Genomic DNA, 21573 nt, shown 5'->3' with positions numbered 1-21573 from the left:
TAAGCCATTAGATCTTTTCAAAAGAGCGAACGAGAGAACGCTTTTATACAAAAAAATATCTTCGATGAGGACATGTTTACTACATTTTGCTCATAAGCAAAGCGATCTGATTCTATTGATAATTAGTTTGACTGGTCTGCCAAATGAAGATTTTTTTTATTTCTGAAGTTAGTGGTCAAATCATGTGGCACGATACGATGAAGACTATCTACTCTTTTAGGTAAAAGTGGATGCAAAATTTCAATGTAAGATTTTATAATGAATACATGAAATGTCGATTAGTAGATTTCTGCATACAACTTCGAAATACAGGTATCCTTAGAAGCAAAAGAAAAAAAGGTATATATTGGCTCCAGAGAGGATCGAACTCACGACCTTCGCGTTATTAGCACGACGCTCTAACCAGCTGAGCTATGGAGCCAGCTGACTTCTTCACAGTTTAAACCTGTACAGCTCTTTCATGTTGTTCCTGGGTAGAACAATTTCCCCTAAACTACCATCCGAAACAAAGCAAGCTTAGAATTATTGAGTGGTGGTGCCGCACATTTCCAAATGCCGGTGCCTACCCTTCCAAGACGGGACAATCTATTTCAGTTTATTTTTATCCACCACTGCCGGAGTGCTTTTATCCATCCAGAACGGCAGCTTAGAGAGAGGTGAACGTTAGGGTTTGATTTTTATGCCGCAATAGTTACGATCAAATGCAGCATGTCAGGATGGCCGAGCGGTTAAGGCACCAGACTCAAAAGCCGAGCATTCACATTGTTAGCTGTTGCAAAATGGTTTAATAATGCGATACTTACTTATCTCTCGATGTATCTGAAGGTCTAAAGTCATGCATACTGAAAAACGCCCTAAACTCTCTTGAATAGCTTTTCTCCGAAAGAGTATGTTGCTGAGCGATCTGGATTTCACAAGTAGCTTCCTTTCCCTTTAAAATCATTCGTATAACCATCTCCATTGCGATTCTACTTGATCATAGCATATAGGAATCAATTAGAGTCATTCTTAGATGGAGATATATATGAGCGAACTGAGTAAGAGAACACTTGTGAAGCGTGGGTTCGAATCCCACTTCTGACATGAGCTTGTTGAAGAAATATAGAGAAAACTTATTTTTGCTGGCTAGTCAAAATTGCTAATTCTAATCGACACTTAAACATAAAGTTCTAGTTAAACCTGAACTGTCAAGAAACGCTTAGCGTGTGAAGGTGTCAAATTGAAAATTGCATGGAAGTTTAAACTCACTCTTTCTTTTTACTATTAACGTGATTAATTTGTCACTTTGAACTAAACTAAGTTGTTCAATGATTTTTCTAAGATTTTGTTACAAATACGCACACTTACGAATGCTAAGTATAAGCTAAGTTTTTCGTCCATTTATTTCACTCAATCATTGGTCTATTGAAGCTACCAACAACTTCGTTGCTTAGAAGATGCATGCACAATTGACTTAGCTGCAAAAAAAGAATTCCACAGCCTATGGCTCATAAATCTAATGCTAAATGCAGAGCCATATCGAGTTTCTCTGGCACCTCTTGGCCGAAATACATACACGGACTCCAAGTGTATTTCAGAGTTCACTAGGTCTGTCAACACATGCCTAGTTCTATTACACTTGTCTATTATCTTCTTTTACGCAGTAAATATTTATCGGATACGTCCTATGCCACAGATGCTAGAGTTTCCAAGTAGATTATTTATTTCCGTGTCACCTGCCTTTGAATTGAACAGTCCATCAACTACTGAGCATCCAAATAAAAATCAACTAACAGGTTTTTACGTAGTTTTCAACGTTCTGCAAAATCCGGCAAATTTAACATCTAACATGACCATAATCTCAAATTATTCGAACGGATTAAGACCATAATAATGTCAACTGTGCGATCGTATGAAGTGTCACAATAAAGAACCATTCTGCCTCAGATCGTTGATTAGGCAACCTCTTCAGCGTTTCACCTTAAGTCTTCCGTCTTCAGTTCTTCCGTCTTCAGTTCTTCCGTCTTCAGTTCTTCCGCCTTCAGTTCTTCAGTATTCTGTCAATTAATTGTTGGAAAATCAGTGGTCATTACAATTCCAACATTTTAAATAACATTTCAAGACACTCAAAAACTCCTGGAACAAATCCAAAACAAAATACGCAGGCAAACAAAAAATCTTTAGACAAATAACAATAAGAATTATGTAAAAACGTTAAAGTATTGAATTTTGATTGTAAAAATCAGATTGCAGTTTTTCTGTCATCCTCAACAGCCGTTGTAATGAACATTTTACTTAACTCAACTTTAGTATTAAAATTTGTAACAAAGGGACAACCTGCGAATTCTAACTGATGTAATAATAATGCAATAATAATGCAATTAATGATCGTCCTGAATCATATTTTAACTTGCAATTGTATTATGATGATTTCTTAATTTGGTGCCCTCAAGGTATGGCGTCTTAGACGGTGGCATAGACCCGACCAAACCTATGCTGAGTAAATGTGATTTATAGATCAATGTAATTGTCGAACCTGAGTAAATGTAATCTACGAGACATTTTAAAAAATGGAGTAACAATAATGACCAATAACCAAAGCAGCATCTCAAATAAAAAAAAGCATTTGTGTCGCCCGAAAAGGGACTTGAACCCTTGACCGTTGGATTAAAAGTCCAACGCTCTACCGACTGAGCTATCCGGGCCAGTTGCGAAAGGGAACTCTACAACCCTAATGGTTCTACCAATACCTGTTGCGCGCATGTTCACGTATGACGTCATTATCGATTTTTCATTTTTCTGCGAAATACTGGCGTCCCTTTAGTTACGGCCATTTGCAGATACAACGAATTCGGCATTTGAAAGTTGTCATTGAGCAGAAATTGATGTATTTTTTTATTTTTTGCTGATAACCGTTACATACCAATTTACAAAGATTCCCCAACTACCCGAATATGAATATCTATATCGTGTAAACGACTTTTGCAGTAAAATTAATACAAAATCGAACATTATTTTAAATAATAAATACGATATTATAGATTTCGACTCTTCTACTTCGGATGTGAACTTTATATTGACAAATATTCGACTTACGCAATGCTTTGGGATTTTTTTTCGGTTCCAAATAAAGTCATATCTCGGGAGACACCTGTACTGATGTGGCTACGGAACACATCGTTCCTTGTTGAACAACGGCTTTATTGTGAATATACGAATCATGTATATTCCAGACAAAAAAAATGAAAAAAAAAAATTTGGAAAACATACAACCACTCCAATCACAAAACTGAGATTTTGTTAAAATTAATGCAGTAAATCGGTAGTGAATAGTGCATTTTGTACGGTCGTGTGTGTGATACCAAATGGTTGTAAAATAAAACAATCCAATATTACAGCTTGAAAACGATACTCCATACCTGTACTGGTATTGTCTCCGCAGCAGAGGCAAGGACTCCGTGGCGCAACGGTAGCGCGTCTGACTCCAGATCAGAAGGTTGCGTGTTCAAATCACGTCGGGGTCATCTTAAAAAGATGTTTTTTTGCACACTTTTTTGATCGGCCCTTTTTTCATTAATTTTAAACATTTTGAGTTGTGCAAGGCACTCAAACTATCACTCAGGGCATGTCCGCTGCCAATGCCAGATACCAAATCATTGCGGACGTATGAATGGTAAATGAGTTGCTAGCGGAACCGCAAACACACTGAACGATTATAGCAGCACACCACTACGCATCTTAAGTGGATAAAGCGTTTTCTAACAAATTTCGCTAATGTTTCGAAGCTCATTAGGTACAACACAATCTTTTTATATGCAAGAGTGGAAAATAAATCCCAAATGACTAATTTGGTCGCGAACATGTTCAACACAGATTGAAAGTAAATAATCTTAAATTTGATCGACAGCGCCTTTCACAGGCTCACCAAACTACAAAAAATATCATAGCGATTTCGCTGCACGATCTGAACTCACCACAAGAAGAAACGAAACTGAATCTGTGAATACAACAATCAATCCTATCAATATTTGGAGCAATACTGAGAAAGACAGTGTTCTCTCGATTGTATTGGTGCCTTACACCGTTTGTGCTGGACAGTTTGTGCTGTCTCATGTGTTTCGTTTCGTCCAGAAAGTTCGAAGCCTTTGATGTGGTGTGCCAGCAAGTTCTAGGAAAATATTTAACGGAAAACTCGCACAATTGCACCAGTGCCAGCGATGCTTCTCGATATTTCCGCCTAAATGTATGCAATAGCCACCATGCAATGTAGCTATATAAACATTAATGTTGCATAACCAAAGGCGCAAATTAAATTTAAAATCGCCAGCTCTTTTGATACGTTACGGGTTTGAGCTAAAAATGTTGATTTAAATTTAAAAAAGTCCAAACACCACACATCGTTCAAACCTTGTTTGTGAAACGAGCTAAAAACAAATACTAGGCAATTTTGAACAAATCGTAAAAATAGACATTTTGTCTTCCTTTAACTTTAGTGTCAATGCTCACAATTCTGTAAAACAAATTCGTGCACTCCCCGCCCGACGATCCTCAATGTTTCCTCGATCAGCTCGGTAGCACAACAGGTGTGACAAAACATCATTAGCTACGATTGTTTTTCGAACCCTTGCTTCGAGCCAACCAGGCGCGGTACGTGGGAGAATTTTGGAACCAATTGCCCGCCGTTGAGCTGTGCAGAAGCAAACGATGCAGCCGAAACTCTGAACCAGTCTATGATAGGTGTCCGCTTGCCGAACGGGTGCCAGAAACAAATAGACGCTGTCAGATCAGTTGTCAATCAACCCTGGTGACCTGTCGAATGACATGTGCAGCACACTACTGTTGGGCGGTACATATCGCATCACGCACCACGCCATATGCCGGGCGCCTTCTATTTGAAAGGAGAGTGCCATGCAGTGATGAGAAGAAAGTAATCTATTTTTACGGCAAGGATAGTAGAAATGGAAGATTTACTTTCCTGAAAATACTATAATTGGCACAAAAAAGTGAAATCAAGGGAAATTGTAGGTAATGTTGAATTTGAACGTTCCTTTCCTTACGGTTTGAATTTCTTCTTCTATTTGGCTTAACGTCCTACGTGGACATGCCGGCCTATACAGACTTTCGAGACTTCTGCTTGACAAAACACACAAAACATAATTCTCGGTAGCGCGATATTAGATATTATTCACAAAGGCTTATTGCACGAATATTTCGATAATAGACACTAGTTTTCGAAAATGGTAATCGTATTTATCATAAATATGCACCTTGGAATGCAATTGGAATGTTGGACATTATCAATCATCATTTGTATCGCATAGTTTCACAATCAATTCAGTATTGAAATCACTAATGCCGTCACTAATTGAATGCAAGTCGGCCAGCACTCATTACTTACACTGAATGTACATCCGATTCCGCAAGTTGTTATCAGACAACAACATAAAGTAGAGGAACAACAACAACAAAAATCCCGTCCCAGCCCATCGCTCGTAGGCCCCCATGTGCACGGTTTGTTTTGCATTAGCCTGTCAACGTTCCGACAGTTATGGCGGGTAAATAAACTACCCTCAAAAAACTCCCCAAATGCTCGCACGCGTACTCGCCAGTGCGTACGATGAAAAAGGGATACCGAGGCACTCTCATCGGCACAGCATTACGGTACTGCTCCACGGCCAAGGGGACCCCAGGAGCAGAGGCGCGTGCAGACGATGTAGAACAGGAGGGCGCGATCCATAAACGTCAAGCGTATCAGTGCCGAGCTATCACTCATTGCAGTTTCATCGCTTTTTACACCGCTGAACACCGATGGCGCACTTTTCGGGCGTGCGTCCGATCAAACACGCATCGAGCATCGGATGGCGGTACGGACTTTGTTTATCCACTCACGGTGAGCTATGCCAATAATGCAAACTATGCCCCGGCAATGACTAATTGGCTAGCGAGACCAGCCGTTCATGGTAGCTACCGAACTCGTCCCGCACCGTGGTCCACCTCTTTCTCCCCTCGCTCTCGATCAGGAACTCAATTCAACCAGCATTCCCGCCAGAAACAGAACCGTCAAATACAAAAGCAAAGAACAAAAAACGCTTCAGTTGTTTCGGGGTGTGATTGTTCGGCTTTTTTGTCGCTACTACCTTTTGGCTATTAAAAGTGTGCGCTAGAAAAAGTGACGGACACACGACCCCATATCGGCATGGGGTTTCTTTTCTAGTGGCGTTCTCGCCATGGCGATCTCTGTGCCTGTCCTGCTGGTGGCGCAGCTGTAAACGGTAGATTTTTTATGATTTTCACGCATTTCATGAGCACTTTTTATGAGCCATTTCTTTCACCGGCGAGACGCGTGTGCGATCATTAACACCGATCATTAACATCATCATTCGGTTTTTGGGTGTTTTCGTTTGTTGTGGGATAATTTTACCAGGCGAGTGTAAGAGAGTGTACCGCGGAACGGTCGTGGAAGAGGAACCGAGCAAGGCTAGGTAAGAAATAGTAGCGTGCAGTGAGATAAAAATTGGGGATCACATTCCACATTTATTTTAAATTCAATCGTACGGTTGACCTCCGCCAAATATAGGAATATGGGAAAAATGTGTTTAACATTTGATATTGAAATTAATAATCGATTGATACATTCGATTGATCAAAACATCTTAAATAAAAGGGTTGAATAAAACACCGCACTATAATTAATGAATCAATCCATTCGTTGTAATTTGTAGTAATTTAAGCAATTATTTGGGCCTCAGCTTAAGCTTAAAATTGAACAATTCGACAAAATTGAAGTAATTTTTGATTGACTTACTATTTTAGTTAAATTCATTTTTTGGGAAAAAAGTAGCTTTAATTCAACTTAATTTTCATTCAATCTAAATATGCAACCATATCCATCAACAATTTTTGTAACGTATTATACATCAAGAACGTGACTGGAGACGAAAACGATAACGTAAGGTGCGACAAGGTGCATACAAATGTAAGCGCAATAGAAGGGCAGGAGTATCAACCGTATTAAGCAATATGCCAGCAACGAAAGAAACCTGAGCGACCGAGAGGCAGTGCTCCAACTTGGCAAGGCCTAATAGAGTGCATCTATCGTCATACGAAGGAAGCGGAATAGAGTGATGACCCAGCGACCTACGAAATACGATCCTCGTAAAACGTCTCTGGATCCTCTCAATCCTTTGGAGCAGAGATACTTGGACAGGAGACCAGATGATACAGGCATATTCTAGTACGGAACGGACCCAACAACAATAAAGGGACTTAAGACAAAAAGGATCGCGAATTTTAGTGGACATGCGACAAATATAACCAAGACTTTTGTTGGCCTTGTTGATTACATAGTCCGTGTGCTCTTTGAAAGAGAGACTCGGGTCAAAAGATAATAAGGTCTTCTTCTTATTATTGGCGTTAAGACCCCTTATTCAGATCATTCGAGACTTTTTCAGTTCCAAGCAGCCGGATAGGATTAGTCAGTCCTTGCTACGGGGGGACGGTCCATTATAGACTTGAACACACGATGGAGATGTTGTTCAATCGTGCGAGTTGAAGACTGTACCACGGGACCACAATAAGAGCGAAAGTCTTTTAATTTGTTTTACCTCTGCTGAAATAACATGCAGAATTTAATTTATCGTTTAGGCCCGTTCTTCGAGGATAATGCTTTTTTTTTGTTTGGTGTTTGTAGAAGTTATATATGTGGCTTTGATTTTTGTCATCAATTTGGTATCACCATATTTGATGGAAGAAATTTTAGTCTGATTTTTTAAATGTAATGTTGATTTATTATCATTCATTATCATTCTTTCTTCACACAAAACATAAACCGTTAGCTAGGCATTTTGGATACTTTATACCAGTCTCCAACCTGCAGGATACCTGGATTCCTTACACCAAGTGTCCAAAACATAAACTACTTTTGTAATACATTTAAAATAACTCCATAATTTTTACATATTTTCACATTTGAATAGCAAGATAATAGCTTTCTCAAAAATGAAAAAAATGCTTAGTTTGTTTGGCGGTAAGCTTAGCGTTAATGCAGCCAGAACAAGCCACATGGTCACATTTCGTGCAAACGCCCTGTCGTATTGAAAAGTTTCTGCCCACGCGCAAACACATATTTTCCTTCGGTTTTCCAACCCACAACATCGCTCCCATGCACAGTGTATGCACCGTTGCTGCAGGAATGTGTCTGCACCGTCGCCTTCTCTCCTACCGGTCCCCTCCCCCTCAGCTGAGACAAACTGTCACACCGGTGAACAATTCAACCGCCGCGACCGGCCTAAAGAAACCGGCGCACACTCGGCGCAGACCTCGGCGTGTGCGAAGCTCGTGGGAGTTGGTGAGATTTTAAAAATAGTTACCCTGTGCCCCTGTGTCTGCCGGCCTGGGCGGGCGTGAACAATTTTCACTAACCATTTTTCCACCTCCCGAAAACACCACTCTCCTTCGGGCACCTGGCGGGGTTTTGTCGGAGTGGCCGGAGAAAAATAAACCTCAGTGGCCGGAGCTAGCGGCACACTGACAAGCGCTCGCGCTCCTGGATTCGGCAAAAGACGTCGTTTTCCCGTCTGCAAAGGGCCCGAGTGCAAAGGCTTTGAAATATTATCCCCCAGCGGCGTAGTGTACGGAGATGGGGGCCACATACATATTATCCGCCCATTACCAATGTCTCTAGAAAGGTGGTCCGGGTGGTCCGAAGTACGGTCCGGAGAGTTGGTGCGTTATGCATGGATTTCATTTTCCGATTTCGTCGCAACGGGATGTGAGATTGCGAACGACCGCGGTGGGTAATATGCACTACCAACGGATGCTGCCTGATTGTTTTCACCGTGGTTGTAGTTCTGCAAACCGGTAAAAAAGGAAGAGGATTCCAGCATGAGTTACTGTGCTACCAGAGCACAACTTTTCTAGCCGGCGGTTTTGATTAGTTTCCTTCGAAGCAGGGTGGTTAGTGAATCATACCGCGAGCTAGCAATTTTATTATTTTTGGATCTGGGAAATTAATGTATTTTCCACTCGTGTTAATATCATTATTAAACCTTTAAATACGGTTTGAAACTATGAAAGTTATGAATGTATTACTTGAAACGACATTAATTTATCCTCAAACAAGTCTCAGCCAATATTGTACGATTACATTTTTACCATTGGCCTGAAACTTAGTGTTACATCCGAGTTATCCTGTTGAAAATCGTCTTCTGGCGACCTACTGATAAATTCAAAACTTGACCAAAATCCTTCCCATAGATGGTATTGTGTAGAAGCAACTACAGACAGCCATCCGCACAATAGGCACACTGCGGGGTGTTTCACTTTGAGCTGCAAATGAAATTGTCAGTAAGGATGCAAAATTAAATTGCGTCCGAAGTGCCGTCTATCCGTGCGGGATCGGCCCAGGTGGTGGACCCCGTTCTCAAAATTAGCCTTTTTCTCAGCGTAACACCGTCATGATGATCCTTGTCGAGCGTGTATCGCCACCGTATCAAAGGCCAGTAATTCCGCTCAGCATGCAGCGGGACGGGATGCAACTGCTCCACGTCACACGATATCGTCGCATAATAGATAGTAGTAGCGGAATAAGCGCACAGCACACACACAAACACACGGCTTTCCAGCCATTTGCTTCCGGTACGTAATCCAAATATAGCATGCGGTGCGTAGCACGGTGGGGTGACAATTTAATTAAAATACTAGCTGCACTTTTCCATTCTGCTCCCGCCACGTTCGCACGTGGCGCTCTTTGCCGAGTTTGAAACGACAGATTCTGCCTCCTCCAAAGCCGACCGAACACGCCAATCCGTATCGTTGTAAAACGGTTGCAGCACCATTGTGGCCAATGGGAAAGATGGTTCGGTATAGCTGTGCCCGGGATCGTCCGTTCGGTTGTGGCCTGTGCGTGCACATTCCTCTAACTGACTGGAGAGATTTTTGCTCTGCCCTCTGCTCGCTAGGCTTTCGAGAATTTGTGGGGAAAATGTTTCATATAAATTTCACATCCACCTGCAACTGCATGATGCCTTCTATGCTCTGAAATCATCGATACTGGGAAGATGAAATGCAACAATGCAAGTAGTCCTTGCGAAGATGCACTCCACCAAACTATACTCTACTACACACACTTGCATCTAGTGTCAGTAGTGAACGGTACAGTGCACGATGACTGATATGCCAAGCTACGGTAAAAAGGCGCTGGGAAGTAAACAACGAAATTGTAAAAGTAAATTAACCCGTTTTATTGTCTAGGTTGCAGTGGGGCATATTCATAGCTAAAAGGTGCAATAGATTGTTCGAGTAAGGATGATTGATTTTTATTACCACGATTAAAGGTTTTTTTTTTTGCAAACTTGTACAACGTGATGTGAAATTCATGTACGATAGTCGATTGAATTACTTAAATGGATGGAATGGAGTATTTGGTGGAATAGTTTATTTAAGGTAGTTCGTTCATTCGCTTTCCGATTGATAATGCTCTAATCAAAAGTAACCATCAAATTGTTGTTAAGATTGTTAAGATATAATATTAGAAGGACTGACAAGGATTTGTAAACTAGCGTTTGAGTAAGGTTTATATTCATCGCGTAATTTTTAAAAAATTACACAAAATTTTTCAAAATTTCAGATATTCATCTAACCCCATAACAGAATGTGCGTCTTTCCCACTTTGATGTCATGATGCTTAAACTACCAGGAAATTAGTGTTTTTAATGCTTTAATTACAATTCTTTCACCTGGTGAAGTTATATGCTTAATCAACACGATAAATCATTCACATCCTATGAGACCTGCCGAAAATATTAATAAAGGAAGTTGCAAAGCTTAAGACCCATAGTAGTAAGATCAGATCCACTAGCATGTGCACTATTAAAAACATGTTTTGTTCCCAAATTTGACCAATTGCCACAAATCATGCCAAAAATGTTAAATGTTAAATAATAAATTCTTCAATTTATTATTAAATTCTAGCTTCCCCTACATTGTGCAACATAGAATAATTGAATATTATTAATGCTGCAAAAAAATCTACGAATCTACAAATTCGCTTCTAAATAATACAAAAGAAAGAACAAAATAACACAGAAAAAGACAAGTATTATGTTACTATTGATAACTTATCCCCAATGACAGACCGTGGCCATTCGCGATGATGTTTACGGGCTTGGTGGTCACACAGCATCACGTTTTGTTTAATAAATTCATTAAACCCTCACAACAAAGCCGAACAATGGTACCAAAGCAAACCGATTATGTTGCAGATGGGGAAAACATTTTTTACTTTCTGTTCTAATGCTCGCATTCAATCAATGCATTTGAAGTTGTTACTAAAGCTTACTTTTCAGGAGTGTTCGAATGGAATCGACCGATTCTCGATGATTAAAACATATGCCGCATGCGTGTCGAGAACGACATCGTCACTACCATCAATCTGCTCGTTGGCATTTTCACGGAAATGGCAAATTTGTGGAAGGCAAAGGTAGAGTGTAAATGTGACGGTCAGGTTGGACGAAGGTCCAGGGATGGTACCGGGCTTGCGAGTAAAACTTTTCATTGTTTTGGGGGTGTTGTTGTTGCTGTTCCATCCGAAACCGAGTGTTCCGAGGTTTTTGTTTGTTTCCGAACAAACGCACGAGGCCCTAGTGGAGGGTGGGTGGGTGAGCTCAGCATTTTCACAGCCGACACGGACGGCGTTACCGTGAAAACTTCTCGTTTTCCGCCGGGCTGGAATTATTGTTTAATTTACTGTTCGCCCCACGGAGCACGGCGCTCTATTTATAGTGCTTTGTTTACGTGACATTTGTGTGTGGCAAAATGTGTGAGGGATGAAATAATGGTACGAGCTGCGGACGGGGTACGCCTACCACATCGTCACATACACATACACACGTTTGGTCCGCTGTGTGCGCATCCAACGTGGAAGGAGTTTTCCACGCAACCGGGATACGCAGGCAACGAGTCCGGAAAATCCTGCGTATTGCACGATAGCAGCAACCCGGCGCTCGATGGAAAATGGAGCGTATGGAAACTGGCAAAACTAACTTTGGTGTATCGGTTAATTTTTAATTGGGTCAGATCGATCACCGCTCCCGCTACGGGGAAGGTAATACCCTCGGGGCTCGTCCGACGCTGCGACCACGAAACAAAAACTTCGTCCCGTTTCCGGTCATTTGAATTGTGGTTTTGTTACTACCGTCACTGGGAATACTATCACATTAGGAGAATTATATCCCACTGCTTGTTGAATTAAATTGTACAGTGCTACGTGTTTCCTGAATTTGGGGAGAACAAATACATTTGGTAAAATAGTGAATGTAAGGTTCTGCAGAGACAACGTATTGCAAGAACAACAATCATTTCTGATCAGTTTATTTCATACAATGCATACATAAAGCCCGTTTTGTCGTATAAATGGTTCGGTATGATTTTATGCTATTTTCTAACGAATACTTTTAAAATTATTCCTTATTTGGTGCAGCAACCATTTTCGGTTTAAGCCTGCCTATGTCACTGATGCCGGTTAGCCGGTCTTGTGGTACAGTCGTCAACTCGTACGACTTAACAACATGTCCGTCAAGGGTTCCAAGCCCCAATTAGACCGTGCCGCCATACGTAGGACTGACTATCCTGCTATGGGGGGTAATCTATAAGTCACTGAAAGCCAAGCCCACAAGTGTGGTACAGGCAGGCCTTGACCGACAACGGTTGTTGAGCCAAAAAGAAGAAGATGTCACTGATGAGGTGTGGTTATATGTGAATTTATCGGTTTAGGGATATGAACCAATTTAAATTGGAATAATTGAAATATAAACATTCTCACAAACCCTCAAATCAAATGCATTTTTTTAAGCTAATCTGGGCTAATAGGCGTGTGTTGTCCAGGGAAGTGTTGTCCAAAGTGAATTTGTGGCAAATTCATTGATGATTCGAATCTGACGATTGGTCTATCTATTTTAACTTTAGGAGACTACAGTAAAACTCTAACGAACCTTTGTTGTCCATGTCTCGAGTTCTAGTTTGAATTTGTCCTTTATGTATTTTGACTTTATTCGTTTCACTCACTAATTTAAAAATATTTTTTTTTCATTTCGTTTTGACAGCAGATCTTAGTTTATCGAAGTGTTATTTTATTGTGTATAAAAAATGAAAAATACTTAGTATGCTACTTAGGCCACTACAAATGCCAAACAGGCAGTGCCGCAAAATGTTACTGTCAATGTCATAAATAAATTCTGATTGAAATAATATCCCACAATTCAGACATATGACTCTGCATAGTCGACGGTTTAAAATGAGAAAATAAGCCTCTGAATATGGGAGTTGTAAACATAGATTAGACCAAACATAGGCGGATACACCCTTTATCGCAAAAATAGAAGAAGAATAAATAAAATCCATGTCAGTGTCAATTCATGACGACGAATGTTACTCGACGAACGCGTTCACCAGTACGGCTGAATGTCAGCGTCACGAGCTCTGCAGTGATGATCTGAGGTGATACTCAAACAGTTGTTGCGACCATGCTTTTTAATAATTTGTGAAAGCAACTCTTGGTCAATCACTTGGTCGTGACATATTCTGTCGGTGATCTTCTGTTTTACCCCACAGACAATCAAAGCAGACAGAGGTAGAAAGCTCGCACATTTTATTGCTGGGGACCACTCTCCAAGTATTTTCCAAGAATGTCGTGATTATCACCGACACAAAATGTCGTGACCAACTGAGTGACCAAGGGGAATTGGGTGCTAAACAAAATCTCACCTAGCATGTGAGTTTGAATCTCACGTCTGATCATCTCAGTTGTGTACATGAGCTTATTTGAGCTTCGTTTCAGTCATGAGAGTTGGTTACTGAAACAGTGGCATTTAGCAACACTATTAACAGCCAGAAAAAGTCATGATTATGCTTGTGACGGAATTTTAAGCTCTGCTTGTCAGTCAGAGTATCGGGTTTGACTCAAGCACTCGTACGTCGCTTTCGGCATGTCATGACGCACTTGCATCGAGTATCGGCTATGAACATCAAGCTGAGTATCAGCAATGAACATCAAGCTGAGTATCAGCAATGAACATCAAGCTACCACGGATATGTTCATTGTTTTCGGTGGTGATTATCATGTGAGTCTCATTACATTTTGCAGCACTGCTTGTAGGTGACTGAAAAAAAATTATAAAATAAAATAAATCAAAACAAATACCTCCAACATTTTTCTAACGATACATTCAAAATTTCTTAAAAATAATAACCGTTTTTAACTAATTAATACAATCTGCAACAAGCTATTTGTACGATTATAACTGTTCCAAAAAGTCTGTACGATTAACGTTTAACAATCCATGGATTCGCCGGTTCTACCTAGTATAATTACAAGCTTCACACCTCATCTCTTTGCATGCCTCAAAACGGCCGTGATTAGTATAATAAATGCAAAGCAATCATAGCTCGAGGTGTTAACATTAAGATACTTTAGCCTAATGACATTAAGACATCGGTTTGCTGCCAGAACCGTCACCAGCCTTCACATAGCTTACGAGTGCTCCAAAGTGCTCCCAGAGCGCCACGAAAACAGCTGTTCCCATCACCGATAAACGTCAAAGCTTCACCACACAGAACGCACCAAACCCTTGACATTAGATCGATGCAGTGGCAAGAAAAAAGACCCCCAACCACCCCGGGCGGTACAGGTGACCGTCCAAGTTCAAGGTCTTTTCTGCGCTTGTGGCTCACGGGCTTGATCGAGCGCAACCGCCACCGTCACCACCGGCCCTGAGTGGTCCGTTTTTTTTGTCTTCTTTTACCATGGATACGTATCTCGAAAAAAAGCACACTCAAACCAGCTATCTAACACCTAGGGGTACCTCGCACCACTCTCAAACACCGCCACCCGGCTGTAAGCCACCTGTTTACCTGCAAGTAGGGGTTGGTGGGGTGTGCATGCGCCAACCGAACAATCCACTAACACACGCTCACCGAATCCACTGTCGGTTCAAACACGTTGATGATTCGATGGTGACCGCGGAGAGCGGTTTAGTGATCTTGACTCCCGCGGACCGTGGAGAGCGCTTCAATGGCGGGTGGCCACGATCATGGCCGACGATGGACGGTCGAAGCTCCATCCCGTCACATCTGATGGGTGGTGGGAGAGTAGAAGATGATGCAAAGAAGTTATTCAATCGCAAAACAGTAAGATAGCAAGGGATCACTGATCGTTACATGCGCTTCGTCAGTGTTCGATGATGATCAACTTTTTGATCAACTTTTAAAACAAGTACCGGCAATATTTGGGGTACCATTTTGGATTAGCATGTAGCAATAGTGATTAAACCATCGCCCCCGCTCTATTTGGCAACATATTGCTGCCAGCAAACCTCCGGATGGCATCTAACCAACACACTTCTAGCTGCTGGCACACCTATGTATCTGCCCTCGCTCGTGCGTACAATAATGCAGCAAGCCGTTTGATTGCATAGCGATGAGTCAAAACCAACCCCAGGCAATGTGTAATACCTGCCGCTGTGTTGGTATCATCGAAGCGCCAAACCTTCTAGGCCCCAGCGTGTAACCCTTTATGATCAAGGTAACACTTTACCAACGTTGGTTGAACGATGCTGAATGTTGAGGATGAGTGCGCCATCGACGCACGTGGGACCATTGCCAAAAAAATGTTTGTGAATAAGAATGATTGTGTAATTGACGTGATTTTGTGTAAACATGCCCCTGCATGTCCGATGACAGTTGGAATGTGTTATGCATTGGAAGAGGAAAAAAAATCAATAAATGACACAATTTGGATTATTTATGTGAAGCTATTTACCTACATTCAAGGTGCAATCTTCTTCAAGACCTTGGTAACTTAGTAACATAGTTTTTTTACCCTCAAAATTAGCCCATAAGAGTGTTATTCGGACCTCAACTTCTAGTAATCACAACAGTTTGAGATAAAAAGAGGAACTAGAGAACTTTCCTGATTCGTGCCCCCACAGCACAGTCTTGGTGACCGGGTGATTGACACAATAAAGATTACAAAAGGATTGGCTCTGCGTTACCTGGCTGGATTCCTTGCGGACTCCGCTTTGCCTCCGCCTGTGGATGTCGTCTACCGTCTTCCAACCGGTCGTCCTCCCGGGTGAGCCGGATGTGTGTCACCTTGATACGTTCCTACGGCAGGCACTCATACCAGCAGGACATCACGTAATTGGGCACAGCTAGCAGCAGAGCGGACAGACGGACACACAGGCAGGGCGCAAAGAAGGTTCCTATCTTTTCTGTTTTCTTTGCCTTTCGGTTTCACGCTGGCACTCACGGCAGGGCCAAATGTTGTTTTGCCGCTGCAGGTTAGCAGCGCACACCGGCTTGCGTACAGTGACGCACGCACACACATACACGCATTTATGCGCAACTCTATTTAATCGCGACTGTACACCTACACACTGGTTGTCTACCTGTGTTCAGGTATGTACATATTGATGGGTTGGTGTGTGTGTGTGTATGTGCGTGGTGGCAGTAGATACGTTTGTTTTGTTGCTGACTCTCTTCTTCCGGCGGCGTAATGATTCCACACCGCCGCCCGGCCTATCATTGTGCCCTTCCCCGCAGGTCGCATCTAGCGTCGTGTGATGGTTTGGGCTGTTTGCAATGAAACACTTTTCAAGTGGTGGTGTTGACGTTGCCGTAGTGTGCCCAACGATACCTTTTTGGAGATTGCGCTAGTAGCGCTCTCGCCTGTACGATAGAATGAGACGGAAAGCACCACGTTTTCTTCCCCCCCCCCTCCCTACGTCTGACTATATTGTCGATCGGTTACTTACCCTGTCACACACTGCGGCGTAATTGCATGGCGTTTCTTTCTATCCTCCACCGCCTCTGACAAATCGCATACAGCGAAACGATTGCCCCGTGTGTGTCAAACGGTGCTGCCGCTACTTTGCGCAATCGAATCGATGAAGCGCGCGCCTCTCGCGCGAAATATAGTACTCAGATGGTAAGGGTTGGGGAGTGTAAAGGGTTTTCTGTTTTTGTCGGGCATGTGTTGTGGGTGCGGAAAGGGACACCACCATCGCGCGCAAACCAAGCGATGCGACTCACACAACCTGCTAATGAACTGGCTCATAGCACAACCACACACACACACTGCCTCAGCTCGTTTTATCCACGCCACACATGTTGTGAGGGATATGAGTGTGTTTGTGTACGTGTTGAGTGTGTGTGTGTGTGTGGTTTTTATGTGTTTTTTGCTTATTATTCTCCCGCACACTGAAAAACACAGGGTGTCTAAAATATGCGTGACTGTGTAACGGGAGGGAAAAGAACGAAAACCTGCGGGTCGTCGCCTACTACCCTTGTTGAGCCCTTCTCCTGCACGGTCTCACACCGCTTGCTCACACACGCTCTCTTACTCTATCTCTCGCTCTCTTTCTTGCCAACGCAACTGTTCACTGTGCTGTGTGGCGTATGGTCGCTGTTTCGCTGTAGCACCGTCATCCTGACTGTCGCCGTCTGTCAAGAGAACGAGCGCGCGATTGTGTGTGAGAGTGAGAGAGACGCGCACGTACGAGACGCAAACGAAAGAGAGCGGGCGCACACTCACACAGAAAGCAGCGGAAAGGGAGAGCGTTTTTTTTTTGTTGGTTAGTGGCGAGCCGCGTGTGCGCTTGGTTGAACCGTCGTGTCCCATGCTCCGTCATTTTCAGTCTCGAGGTAGCAAACGATTCACCGCACGCTGCTGCGCTTTTCTCCATGCCCGGGCATATCAATACACGTATCTGTCGCTAAGGTGTCGATCGTCGCGCGCGCACTTATTGCATCTATTCGCCTTCCTAGCGGATCGGTTTTACAATTTTGACAGTTTCTTGTACCTATACCACCGGTGTTAGAGTACAGCATTAGAAGCATTGTTCGCGCATTGCTGGTTTTGGAATCGGAAAGGTCCAGCACACAGTGAAGTAGCAGCCGCAGCGGCGCACAATAATAAAAGGGAGCAAGAGCGTCGTGTACGAGCGCACGCGCACGCGCGCGCATTTGACGTTGTGTGTAGGCGTACGTGCGCCGAGTGCGTTTGGGTGATTGGTGTGTGTGTGTGTGTTGTGTGTGTGTGCATATGCTAGGGCGAGAAAGAGAAGCCCAGATCCTTCCGCTCGGATGCTGTCTGGATTGGCAGTAAACGGAGCCTTTGCCATCTAGAACAAGTTGTGTTTAAAAAAAGAGAAAGATAAAAGAGAGATAGAGAGAGATAGAGCAAGAACGAGAGCAGAACCATAGTGCGTGACAAGCTAACCTGTGCGCGCACCAAAAAAACAAACCCACCGAGCTGCATTTGCGCATATTGCACCCGCACGACGGCGTTTTGGGAGTTGAAGAACCTTTTAATTTTCCATTTCCACCCTCCCCTGGCGGTTTGTGTGGTGTGTGTGTGTGGGTTTGGGTAAAGTGTTCAGCTTTTCATCTTTTTTTTAGTGCTTGGTTGAATGAGCAGAGCACGGTCCACCTTGTCGTTGCTAACGCTAGAGTGCTCTGTTGGTAGTAGATCGGTTAGAAGTGGCCAGAGTCGATCGTGTTTGCATTTTCCCGTTTTGCCGATCTGGTTTGGTGTTGTGATCGTCATCCGGTCGTTGTTTTCCCTGTGCTGCTCCGTGAGTGATAGCTGTATGTGTGTGTTCGCTGGGAAGCTTGTAAAGAATTAACCCGCCGTCGGTTGTGTGTGCCGGATATGAACGATTTCATCTCACTGTCCGGCCGTCCGACCCAACACAACACACACTGCAGTTCGGTTCCGGTTGATGCACCTGCTAACCCAACGGCGCGGGGGTGTTTGTGTGCCCGCTAGTCGCCCTGTGTGTGTATTGCTAGTAAACGTCTTGATGGTGAAGTGGTTTGTTTGAACGTCCTCCGACGGTGCTTCAGTATCGTGCACACCTTTAACTTCGTTGTAAGACGTGAGCGTGTGTGTGTGTGTGTATGTGAATGGTCAACACGTAAAATCACGTGCAAGCATATTGTTACAAGTGTGTATAATACGCGTTCCCGTTGATTCCTGCGGTCGTATTGCTTAGAGCAGCGCACGATTCACAAACCCCACAACAGGGAGACCCTCCCGACTACTTGGGTTTCTCGCTTCCCTCTCTGACAGGTGTCAAACGCGAGTGACAGTGCGTGCGAAAGAACATAAGCCACAGAGCCCCATCTCCCACCACCCACCGGAAAGCAAGACAAAACACTGCACTCTTTCCCCCCCCCACCAACCCGTCCCGTTCTTTCTGGGTGGGACGAGAAGCTCGGTGCGAAAGTAGAAGGAATAGTTAAACCCAGCCCTGACGCAGTCAATTGTATGAGAGTAAGTTTTGCCTCTTTGCTTTTCCGTTCTTATTTTACACTTTCCTTTCATTTTTCTTACCATCGTACTGTTATTTCCTTTTGGGCAAAAGTATGTTTTTACATTTTCAAATGTCCTTATTTCTGTTTCATTATATTTTATTCACCCGCTTTTATCTATTTCCATTTTTGTATTATTATTAAACCATAAAGAAATCCTTTTTTCTACAGATAACAACACACTTCGACATTTACACAAACACACAACACGATACGCTTGTTTGTGTTCCTTCGCTTTCTGCTGTTTCTGTCTTTCTCCTCCGTGTAGCATTGTTAACAATTACTTTTACTACAGTTTGTTTCTACGAGTTTTGTGCATTTTTCAATTACTTTCCCTTCAAGTCTTCTTTATTTCCATTTCCACGAGTTGCATCGGTAGCTTGCTTATGAAAGTGTGTCGTTTGTTAGTTTGTTTGTGTTTTTCTTTTCTTTTCTACTGTTGTTCTGCCATTGCCATAGCTCATTTATTCGCAACACTTTAGCGTCGTACCTTCTAATGTTTATTTTATGACAGTTTTCCACTTGCACAACTGTTGTTATCTTTTTCTTTCTCTGCTTAACTAATAAAACTGCATCACATTTTTCTACCCCCATTCAAGTTTATTCTTCTGTTGTAGGTTTTGTTGAGTGTGTGTGTGTGTCTACGCTTTTTTCTCTACCGACACCTTCATTAGTAACTTTTAGCTACAAATCAACGCTCTTTTTCCCGTTCTCTGATTTCTTCGCCTCTGTTTGTAGTTCTTGTGCTTTGGTTTTTTCCTTCTCTTACACTTTTTATGCATAGTTCCTGTGTGTGTTTTTCTTCTCTTTTCATCCATCTATTTCATTTCACAGTTCATAAATAATCGTTGATGCACACACACACGTACTAGTCTTAGTGCTGGTTTTACATTTCGCTATTGGGTAGGGTGCTTTCTACTTGTTTTCCTTTCTTAGTCACACGCCGGGACGGGATTGAGTTTTTGTATATTTGTGCGGCCAAAACCGAGCTGCAAGACAGTGAAAACGGGTTTCACATTGTGCCGCCCAACAAAGGCTTAGAATGGTAGCCGTTTCTTTTTCGATGGCAAAAACTAATAGAACGTTACCTGCACACTTTTTTTTTAAATTTCGCTTTACTTGGTTGCAGGAATCATACTTTCTTTTGTCGGTATGCGGATGTTTCTCTCTGTGTGCAACAAGTCTTGAGGCAAAAAAGCTGGAAGTTCATTTTGAAATAAAATGAAACAAAAAAAGCGCATCCTCATGCACTTGATCATAGTTAATGAGCGATATGAAGCAGAAGATGTACGCAAGAAGAGACCGACAGAGCTAAAACGCCAAGCAAAAATCCTGTTTGTTTGCCAGATGATTTAGACTGAATATATTCTCTGGTTAGAAGGATTGAAAGAAAAATACTTAAGTGGAGGTATTTTTTGTCGATCTAAAGTATAATACCATTGCTTTTTCCTGTCTGTTTTGCACGGTCCAGGACTGGGATGTATTTTGTGTGCGTCCATTTGACCGCTTCATTTGCCGCAACGCCAACAATCTTGTTCCCTTTTCCTGTTAGCCAATGCTAGCGCGCAACTCAAGCGGGCAATTGCACTGATAATGGTGGAATGGGTGAGACCAACGTCTTGCTTAACGTCCCGGGAATGGTGTCAGGGGTGTGTCAGGTCAGGAGAGAACCACCTGATGAAGCACACCAAGGAAGCAAGGAGGAAGGAGCGTACAAACTTTTGCCAACAGACTCAAGAGGGTGGACGTCCGTATGTTCATTTATCTTAGTCCACCCATTTCGGGTTTTCATCCTGGCCCCCTCGTCGTCCATCCTGCCTCTTCAAAAGGATGCTAATGCAGCTCTTCTTCTTCTTTGTCCGGGTCGCTGTCTTTGTTTTCACTTCTATTGAGGAAAGCGAGGTGGAAAAAATATTTAAAAAACACACCCACACACCCACTTTGCGGGCAGGTGGAACTCCTCGAACGCCGGAACGATTAATTATCGTCTCGGATGGGGGAAGAATGTCGGAAAATCTGAAAAGTAAACTCCGGAAGAAGCGCACCCGGAACCGGTACAGAAACTGAGTTGTCAACTTGAGCCTGATTGGCTGTTTCTTTTTTGTTTTTTTGTTTTATGTTCATTGGTCTTTTGCCTGCTCCAGTTGGTTTATAACAGGTGAAAGACGCACCACGCTTGCCCCCTTTTGTGGGTGGGTGTGGTGTGCTTGCTTATTAAAAATTCAC

General features: G+C 42.7%; 1 protein-coding gene and 3 non-coding genes across 11 annotated transcripts in view; 2 read left to right on the top strand and 2 right to left on the bottom strand.

Moving 5' to 3' along the window:
- Positions 1-347: 347 nt before the first annotated feature.
- On the bottom strand, positions 348-421 carry Trnai-aau (transfer RNA isoleucine (anticodon AAU)). The gene has a single exon. It is a non-coding gene; the product is annotated as a tRNA-Ile (tRNA).
- A 2190-nt stretch (positions 422-2611) lies between these two features.
- Positions 2612-2684, bottom strand: Trnak-uuu (transfer RNA lysine (anticodon UUU)). The gene has a single exon. It is a non-coding gene; the product is annotated as a tRNA-Lys (tRNA).
- A 747-nt stretch (positions 2685-3431) lies between these two features.
- On the top strand, positions 3432-3503 carry Trnaw-cca (transfer RNA tryptophan (anticodon CCA)). Its single transcript has one exon. It is a non-coding gene; the product is annotated as a tRNA-Trp (tRNA).
- Positions 3504-17601: 14098 nt separating this feature from the next.
- Positions 17602-21573, top strand: part of LOC120952998 (polypyrimidine tract-binding protein 1) — a 225712-nt gene continuing 221740 nt past the window's right edge. For 4 of the 8 annotated variants that reach the window (XM_040372639.2, XM_040372634.2, XM_049606474.1 and 1 more), the window contains exon 1: positions 17623-19309. In XM_040372639.2, coding sequence (XP_040228573.1) covers positions 19304-19309 — 6 coding nt within the window. In that variant the 5' untranslated portion in view covers positions 17623-19303. Of the gene's footprint in view, positions 19310-21573 lie in introns of all 8 variants that reach the window. The other 4 variants (XM_040372637.2, XM_040372636.2, XM_040372635.2 and 1 more) reach the window with 4 other exon arrangements.

This window comes from Anopheles coluzzii, chromosome 2 (genome assembly GCF_943734685.1).
Source record: "Anopheles coluzzii chromosome 2, AcolN3, whole genome shotgun sequence".
NCBI lineage: Eukaryota > Metazoa > Arthropoda > Insecta > Diptera > Culicidae > Anopheles > Anopheles coluzzii.
This window is presented reverse-complemented; position numbering and strand designations above follow the sequence as displayed.